The following is a 9,757-nucleotide window of genomic DNA, read 5'->3' on the forward strand; positions in this document are numbered from 1 at the left end:
TGCTCATGGCCACCACAGCCTCAACCTGCTGGGTTCAGGTGATCCTTCTGCCTCAGCCTTCCAAGTAACTGGAACCATAGGTGAGTACCACCATGCCCAGCTAATTCTTTTGATTTATTGTAGAGATGAGGTCTTACCATGTTGCCCAGACTAGTCTTGAACCCCTGGGCTCAAGCAATCCTCTCATCTCCACCTCCTAAAGTGCTGGGATTACAGGCGTGAGCCACCACGCCTGGCTAAAATATCTTTTTTATAGCACACTGTGGTCCCCAAAACGTTTGAAAAACACTGCCCTAAATGTATAATATTGTTTTGCCTTTTTAAGTGTGTGCGTAAGGAGAAATCTACAGTCCCCCTCTCTCTCGGCCAGCTTTTGCTCACATGCCACTAGCTTCCAGGGAATCCGTGGTGACACGCAGAGCTCGGTTTCATTCATTTCCCTCACTGCCTAAACATGCTACAAGGTATTTTTCCATTCTCCCAGAACCTGATTTTTTTCTTTTGCCAAATGGGACACTTGCAAAATATCTGTCACTATTATCAACATTTTATACTTGGAAGGACATTTTAACATACATAAAGTCGGCAAGTGCTACTCTTAGAATCAAAGCCAGTGTTTTAAATGGAATAAATCTGGCTTTGTGAAAACTCATTCCACCTGCCCCTGGGGGTTATGGCTGTTGGTTTTCTTCTTTGTTGACTGTTAGTGTGTTTATTCATTGTTATAACCTACTGAAAACATAGTCACCCACATAACAATCTTAGGCTGGTTGCTACCTCTGGGGAGGGGAAGTGAAGCCCAGTAGGTTGGAGAAGAAATTCAAAGACAGTCTCAGTTATGATGCTCTGTTTGCTTTGTTCCCTAAAAATACAATCTAAGTCAAATATGGCCAGATGTTGACATTTGTCAACTCTGGAGTGTGAATGCAGGCATCTATGCGGGGACTTTGCTCTAAGCTTTAAATAATTTATTAACTTTTTTTTCATCATCAATCAACCAGAGTTAGGGAGTTTCTATTTTTTTGGTCAGTGTCTCACTCTGTCACCCAGGCTGGAGTGCAGTGGTACAATCACGGCTCACCACAGCCTCCACCTCCAAAGCTCAGCATCCTGAGAAACTGGGATTACAGGTGCACACCACCACGCCTGGTTAATTTTTTTTTTTTTTTTTGTAGAGACAAGGTTTTGCTATGTTGCAGACTCGTCTTGAACTCCTGGGCTCAAGCAATCCTCCCGCCTTGGCCTTCCTAAATGCTGGTATTACAGGCGTGAGCCACTGTACCCACCCAGGAATTTCTTTTTTTTTTTTTTTTAGTTGGAGTCTCACTCTGTCACCCAAACTGGCGTGGGGTGGCCGCTCCCGGCGACCACAGCCTCGACCTGCTGGGCTCCGGCGATCCTTCCACCTCCGCCTTCCAAGTAGCTGGAACTACAGGCACATGCCACCACGCCAGGCTAATTTTTTTGATTTATTGTAGAGATGAGGTCTCACCAAGTTGCCCAGGTGGGTCTCGAACCCGCGGGCTCAAGGCAATTCACTCACCTCGGCCTCCCAAAGTGCTGGGATGACAGGCTGAGCCACTGAGCCCGACCTAGGAATTTCTAATACGGGTAAACTAGGTAAAAGTGTGGTCTTCACAGTTTAAAATCCAGAGCTGTTAACTTGTGTGTTTATTCTGTGATCTTAGGGAAACCATTTCACTTTCCTAGGTCTTAGGTCCCTTATCTGAAAAGAAGGGTCTGTAGCAACCCAAGCGTCATCCACAGATGAATGGGTAAACAAAACGTGGTTTATCCATACCAAGAAATGGGGTTCAACCCTGAAAAGGAGTGACGTCCCGACACTTGCTACACTGCGGCTGAGCCTGAAAACACTAAGCTAAGGGGAGGAAGCCAGGCACAAAAGGTCACACACTGTGTGCGTCTACTCACATGAAATGTCCATAAGCGGTAAGTCCAGAGGGACGGGAAACAGATGGATAGTTGCCAGAAGTGGAAGGAAGGGGAGTGATGTTTTATGGGTACAGGTTTCCATTTGGGGTGACAAAAAGGCTTTGGAACACAACAGAGGTGATGCTTGCACGGTACTGCCAATGTACCCCATGCCACCAAATTGTCTGCCTTAAGATAATTAGTTTTATGTGAATTTCACCTCGATTTTAGAAGGGTTGGTGGGAACGCTTGCGCCCCCTTTAGTCAGGGAGGATGAAATTAAACAAGAGCATGCACGTCTGCAAAGCTCCCTGCACTGTGCATGGCTAATAGCATGGTTGCTCACAGAACCATCTCTACGGGTTTGAGGGAGGTGAGGCTGAGATTGCTGAGCGTGGTGCACAAACTACATCAGGTCAGCAAGTTGCCCAAGGCCACGCAGTGAGCCACGTGTGGACCGTGCACTAGAACTTGACTTTTCCAACATGTGAGTCCAAATTGGCACTCGCTATTTTAAAATATTTTTCCTCATAGATCTTCTAACGACCCTGGCTTCAGATGCCCAGCCTAACAGAATGGCTAGAAAGCACTGCCTCTGGAGTCAGACAAATCTGGGTTCAAATCCAAGTTCTGCTGCCTCTTAGCTGTGTATGTTTAGGCAAGACGCCTAACCTCTCTGACTCTTAGTTTCTGCTCCTACCAGGGGTGCCAAAAAAAGCATACACATTTTAAGCGATGTTAGCCATCATCAGAAGTGTCTGGATGCTGATAGTAACCATGACTTTGAGCACCTCTTGTAATTGCAGAAGTCAAACGTGACTTGTATTTATCTTTGAGTATTACATTTTTAATACAACTTTTTTCCTTTCTTAAAATGTGTAGGCCGGGCTCGGTGGCTCAGCCTGTAATCCCAGCACTTTGGGAGGCCGAGGTGAATGGATTACCTGAGCCCATGGGTTCGAGACCCACCTGGGCAACTTGGCGAGACCTCATCTCTACAATAAATCAAAAATTAGCCGAGCGTGGTAGCGCGCGCCTGTAGTTCCAGCTACTTGGAAGGCTGAGGCGGAAGGATCACCGGAGCCCAGCCCGTCGAGGCTGCGGTGGCCGGGAGCGGCCACTGCACTCCAGTCTGGGCGACAGAGTGACACTCCAACTCAAAGAAAAAAATGTGTAAACATTTTTTGGCCTCTTTAATGAAGTAGGAACTATGACTTACGCTATATCTTAAAAGGAGTAAGGCCGGAAGACATATGTAAAGCAGGTGCTAATTAAAGCCTAGTACATAGTAAATACGGAAAAAAAGATGGCTTTTAGTATTAGTAGACAACCATTAGTAGTGTTTGGCAAAGCACTTAACATATATTTAGAATGATGGGAGACAGAACGATTTCAAAGCCGTCTTGCCACAGGCCTCGAAATGCAACAGCGCCCAGGGGGAGAGTCCCTACTCTCAAGTGAGCCTCCTTTGCCAGACTGCATTCCAAATGGCGGTGCAATCCACCCTCCAGATGCCGGGACAGCTTGCTGCTTTCCCCACCACGGAGTGAGTCATTTTGCGAAGCTAAGGAACACCCAGCAAGGCGATCATCATCCTAATTTCTCTGCCAGCTGCGTCCAGATGAAAGTATATTTGGGGCCTTCTCAAAGAGAGACAATGCAGACTCCGTGAGGGCCAGTGCTGGTTCAAGAGAGCTTGAATAGCCTGTCTTTTAAATGCCCCTGTTGGGAGAAGGCTCCTGGGGACATCGCAAAGAATTTTCTCTCGTTTATCCCCAAGAACACAGCTCCTCTGGAGGGGAGAGCTGTGATGTCCAATTCTCTGGGTTTAAATCCTGGCTCTGGTCCCTCCCTAGCTGCGTTACAAATAATTCCCCCTCTCTAAACCTAACTCCTAAAGCGGCATAAAGATGAGCTAAGATCATGCATGAAAGGCTGTCAGTATAGAAATGGGTACACAGTAAGCACTCGATAAATGCTGTCATTATTATCATCATCATCATTGTCATCACTATTCCTATTAGCTTCCTAAGTACATTGGAAGGTACATTCTTTTTTTTTTTTTTTTTTTTTGAGTTGGGGTCTTACTCTGTTGCCCAGGCTGGAGTGCAGCAGCATGCTCACCGCCACCGCAGCTTCAACCTGCTGGGATCAGGCGATCCTTCTGCCTCAGCCTTCCAAGTAGCTGGAACGACAGACACGCACTACCACACCCGGCTAATTTTTTTATTTTATTGTAGAGACAAGATCTTGTCAAGTTACCCAGGCTGGTCTTGAACCCCTGGGCTCAGGCAGTTCTCTAGCCTCGGCCTTCCAAAATGTTAGGATTACAGGTGTGAGCCACTGCACCTGGCCGGAAGATACATTCTTACAACAGCCTTCTGAGATGTGCGATAGTGTCCCCAAATTGCAGATGAGAAAACTGAGACTCTGCAGTAAAGTCAGAGTTTTTCTTTCTTTCTTTTTCTTTTTTTTTAGTTTCTTTCTTTTTTCTTTCTTTTCTTTCCTTCCTTCCTTTTCTTCTTTTTTCTTTCCTTCTTTCCTTCTCTCTCTCTCTCTCTCTCTCTCTCTCTCTCTTTTAATTTGGAGTCTCACTCTGTTGTCCAGGCTGGAGTGCAGTGGCATGCTCATGGCCACCGCAGTCTCGACCTCCTGGGCTCAGGCAATCCTTTCACCTCAGTCTTCCAAGTAGCTGGAACTATAGGCGTGCACCACCATGTCCGGCTAATTTTTATTTATTTATTGTAGAGACGAGGTTTCATCATGTTGCCCAGGCTGGTCTCAAACCCCTGGGCTCAGGCAATCCTCTCGCCTCTGCCTCCCAAAGTGCTGGGATGACAGGTGTGAGCCACTGCACCCGGCTAAGTCACATTTTCCAACAGCCTGCTCCCTGGTCTCACAACTTCCAGTCCTGCCAACCTGCAGTCCATTCTCTTCACAGAAACCAAAGGGATCTTTTAAAAATGCAATCAGACCTTATTTAGAAGATGCTGTCTGGGTAATGACGTTATGTAATATGTTATGCTCCACCATGTCTTGATGATTAAGTGCTAGAAAACATGAAGGGCAATGCCATGGTTGTGACGTTACCATGAGGGGGAATTGAAAGACATGTAGGAACCCTTTGAATTGTCTTGGCTACATCTCTGAAGGTCGAAAATCATTCCAAAGTTAGAAACTTATTTCAAAAAATGAAATCAGATTGTGTTGCTCCTCTCCGTAAAACCCCACAGTGATTTCTCATTAGGCTTGGATGAAAATCCAAATGTCTCCCCGTGCCTATAAGGCCCCGAGTGGTCCTGCCTCTCTGTGAGATTCCTGGCTTCCCCTCCTGCTACTCCCCTCACCCCTCGCTGCACTCCAGCCATGCTGCCCTTTTTTCTATTCCAACACTGGAAGACTGTTCCTGTCTCAGGGCCTTTGCACCTGCTGTTTCTTCTGTTGGGAATGCTCTTCTGTTGTGTAGTTCTTCCCATGACTTTCTCTTTCTCACCCCTCAGATCCTGACTCAAATGTCAACTCCTCAGGGTTCTCCTATGTGGTCACATGACCCTTTCTAATTTTCTCATAAAATTCACCACTCTCTGAAATTATTTATCCTCTTTAATTGGTTTCTCTGTTCCTGTCTGTGTCCTCTACAAGACTGGGAGTCCTGTGAGGGCAGGGACTATGCCTGACTTGTTCACTCCTGTGGCTTATTCACAGTTTCTCACACAGTACCTAATGCCAAGCAAAACCTCCATAAACATAAGACAAAAGAATACCAGTGCCTGTGGGTAATACCACCAGATGCTGAGCTACAGTTATGGACTTTGTCAAAAAGCTTTCACTTGTGGATTTTCCCATAGTTCCCTGCTTTGTATAAAACCTCCAGAATAGCCAGAGAGGGTCTAGATGTGCGGGCCAACCTCATCACCTATGCTACTTTCAGTCATTGTACCGCAATCCTAGGGCTCATTACATTGGAGAAGAGGAGGAAAAGGGTTCATCCCAACCTTCTAGAACAGAGTTTCAAGTTGTTGGCCAAGGGCCAAGTGTAGCCCACGGATATGCTCTGTCTGCTTCACACTGTTTTAGAACAACTTGGGTTCATGACCAACTTTTTTAAAACGGGAGCATTTCACACAAAGATCCATATGTCCAAGTTCTACCGAAAACTCAGAGCATCTGGCCACACTGAGCTCAAGTTTCTCACGTGGCCCCAGTGAACTGGAGCTAAGAAGTGACCGCCCCTACAGTTGGGACGTGGACTCAGCTAGCCACAGTCTCTATCCAGTCACTGCATTCTTATTTTTGTTTTTTGTTTGTTTGCCTGTTTGTTTTGAGTCACAGTCTCACTCTGTTGCCCAGGATGGAGTACAGTGTACACTCGCAGTCACCACAGCCTCCATCTGCTGGTCTCAGGTGATCCTTCTGCCTCAGCCTTCCAAGCAGCTGGAAACACAGGCGTGCACCACCACACCGGCTAGTTTATTATTATTATTATTATTATTGAGTTGGAATCTCACTCTGTCGCCCAGACCAGAGTGCAGTGGCACACTCACGGCCACCCCATCGTCGACTTGCTGGGCTCCAACAATCCTTCTACCTCAGCCTTCCAAGTAGCTGAAACTACAGGCATGCGCTACCATGCCCAGCTAATTTTTTGATTTATTGTAGAGATGAGGTCTCGCCTCGAACCCCTGGGCTCAGGCAATCCTCTCACCTCAGCCTCTCAAAGTGCTGGAATTATAGGCTGAGTCATCGAGCCCAGCCTATTTTTATTTTTATATTTTATTTATTTATTTATTTATTTATTTTGAGTTGGAGTCTCACTCTATCGCCCAGACTGGAGTGCAGTGGCCGCTCCCGGCCACCGCAGCCTCGACCTCCTGGGCTCCGGCGATCCTTCCGCCTCAGCCTTCCAAGTAGCTGGAATTACGGGTATGCGCTACCATGCCCAGCTGATTTTTTGATTTATTGTAGAGACGAGATCTCGTTGCCCAGGCGGGTCTTGAACCCATGGGCTCAGGCAATCCACTCACCTCAGCCTCCCAAAGGCGCAGGATTTTTATTTTTGATGAGACGAGGTTTCACCAAGTTGCCCAGGCTGGTCTCGAACCCCTGGCTCAGGCAGTCCTCTTGCTTCCGCCTCCTAAAGTGCTGGGATTACAGGTGAGAGCCACTGCGCCCGGCTAAATTCTTTCATGTTATTGGCCTGGTCCATTTAGGCACTGGGATTCCATTCAAAGTCTAAGAATCCTTGGAGATACTATTGATTTTCCAGTATTTTAGCCACAGCCCCCTCTCAAATAATCATCAGCTCCCCACCATCTTCAGCAACCCTTTAAGAAAGCCTGTGGAGCCAGAGAAGACAGTTTGAAAAGTGCATTTTAACCTGCTCCCCTCATTTTACAGATAGGCAAACTGAGGCCTGGGGAGGGGAAGGGACACTCCATCTATTAAGCGGGTAGACTTTCTGGCAAAGTGCTTGTATCTGCTGGTCCTTGGGGAAGGCACTAGCATTGCTAAGTCATAAGAAAAAGGCCCATAGGGAGTCAGTTCTTTCCTCCGCGAGCTGCTGGCTGGTTCCCAGGAGCTGTCCAAGGCCCACCCTGGCGAGCTATGCCACACTCAGACTGGCAGCCAGCTCATGGCTCAGGCATGTGCCAGCAAGACTGGACTCTGGAGGGGAGTTGGCTAGGAGAGAACAGCCTGGGGACAGAGGCTCTCCATGCCCCAGCTGGGTCTGAAGTCCTCCTCCCGCCCTAATGATGGTGACAGAGGTCAACGCACCTGCCATTTTGCATATGGAAAATTATGACACTCCGACTGTGGTTAGAGAAACATTCCATTAAGTTCCGCATTGACTGTGTGCCTAATACGTGCTACCGTGGGATTGACTGAATAGGAACAAGGGCTCTGGTTTCAGGCTGTGCTGAGTTCCAGCACTGGATCTGTAACTTACTAGCGGGGTGGGACCTTCAGCAAACAGCCTAGCCTCTCTGTGCCTCACTTTCTTCACCTGTAAAATGGGGGTGATCGGAAATAGTACATAATCCCTAGGATCGTCCTGGGGAGTCAGTGAGATACTTTTTGGCACAAAAACAATGACTGCAGTAGTATTTGTTTCATTTCGTTTTCCCCACCGCACTTATCAGAAGCTAATATTTTTATTTGCATCTTTGTTTATTGTCTGACTGGCTTACTAAATGACTCTCCTTGGAGAAAAGCCTGGTCTGCCTCTCTCACCCCTGCTTCCCAACCTCGAACAATGCCTGGCACAGGGTAGGTGCTCCATAAATATTTGTCTGCTGAATGAATCGCTGCCTTTCATATTTCTGCACTACATGCCATTTCGATGATGCACCCTGCCCTGGATGAGCCCAAGACCTCGTGGACTCCAGCAGAGCCTTCCTGACCTGACAGCCAGATGTTCACAGCAGCACTGGGCACCGACCCCCGCATGCCGCCAAATGGGCTCAGTGTCTTGGCCTGACAAACCGCACTTGTGTGGCTTCTGGTGGACAGAGCCGCAGCACGGGAGAGTGAGTGGGAGACTGGGGAAAGCGGAGAGAGAGGCTGAGCCCCGAACCTCAAGGCCCTGTGCCAGCAGCGAGGGGGCCACAAGTGAGGACACAGGGAGCCCACGCTGAGGCCCTGGGGCCGGCGCATAGCTTCCCGAGACGGATGCCCGGTGGCACAATCACCTTGGTGGCATGCAGAGGCGGGAATTGGTGCATCCTGCGTGCCTTGGGAAACACAGTGAATGTCTTGGGGGGCGGGAAAAGGCGTTGCAAACTGTAAAGCGCTGCAGGAAGAAACAGATCAATGGAAAGGTCAGGAAAGAGACGCGCGTTTGCCGGGTGTGGGCTGCACGTCCAAACACAGCTGAGGGCGCCGCGCAGCCCCCTGGAGAGGAGCGCTCTCGGGGAGGCTGGGAAGCCGAGGGGAGTGGCCGAGGTTGCCCGGGACGTCCGCAGAGCCCGGCCCGCTCGCTATAACCCCGAGCTCCTCTTCCCGCCCCGGCCCGGCGCGTGAGAGCTGCAAACCCTCCTTTTACGCGCTCGTTCAACTTCGCCCTGGCCGGAATCAGGGTAACCGCTCCGAGGATTATATAACTTTGCGAGTTCCAGGAAGGTGATCCAGAGATAGGGATGATGAAATTGTGTTTGGGGATGGGTTTTGCCCCCAAATGTAAAGTTACAGAAGTGCGCGTACGCACAGACTGCATACACACAGAGTACCCACAGTCCCACCACTCAGTGAATAAATGCTCACACTGACTTGTCTGGAAGAGGGATTTTTTCCCTCTCTTTGGTTACCAAATAAACCTTTCGCTTCTCCCAAGTCCCAGCAAATCGGAATCCAAAACAAGTCAATCTACTTCTCTTAATTACGCTCCCTGCCCACCCCCACTCCGGATTTATCTTGAGGGGTAAATTCCAGGACCCCCGAAATCCTCGGGCTTCCACATGGCCAGGTCTGGAAACACCCGGCCCCCACGTACAGCAACCCGGGGAGGCTGCAACGCGCGGAGTGCCCGGTGCCTTTCCCGCCCCCCGACTCCTCCGCCCCCCGACTCCCCCACCCCCGGCCCCGGCCCCAACTCCCGCGTGCAACTTTGCAACTCACGCTCGGGCCAGGGGGCCTATTTGCTCGGCCCGTTTGGCGGAAGGATCCCACGCGCGGACAGTTACGCTCAACCGCCCCGCCTCCCTCCTCCCCGGCCCCGCCCCCTCCCGCGCCCCGGCCCCGCCCCCTCCCGCGCGCCCTATGGCCCGTAAAGAAGTCCCGGCCGGGCCGCCGCACTCCCCGCGCGCATCCGTACGCCGCCCGAGGCTGG

The 9,757-nt window shown here is 49.5% G+C and overlaps 1 protein-coding gene across 1 annotated transcript in view; it reads left to right on the top strand.

Moving 5' to 3' along the window:
• The first annotated feature begins 8,387 nt into the window (after nt 1-8,387).
• Nucleotides 8,388-9,757, top strand: part of LOC103252205 (serine/threonine-protein phosphatase PP1-beta) — a 24,855-nt gene continuing 23,485 nt past the window's right edge. The window contains exons 1-2 of the mRNA XM_021708621.1: nt 8,388-8,541; nt 9,395-9,738. Of these exons, the coding sequence (XP_021564296.1) occupies nt 8,388-8,541; nt 9,395-9,738 (498 nt within the window). The remainder of the gene's footprint in view (nt 8,542-9,394; nt 9,739-9,757) is intronic.

Source organism: Carlito syrichta, unplaced genomic scaffold (genome assembly GCF_000164805.1).
Source record: "Carlito syrichta isolate Samal-C Ts95f unplaced genomic scaffold, Tarsius_syrichta-2.0.1 Scaffold63322, whole genome shotgun sequence".
NCBI lineage: Eukaryota > Metazoa > Chordata > Mammalia > Primates > Tarsiidae > Carlito > Carlito syrichta.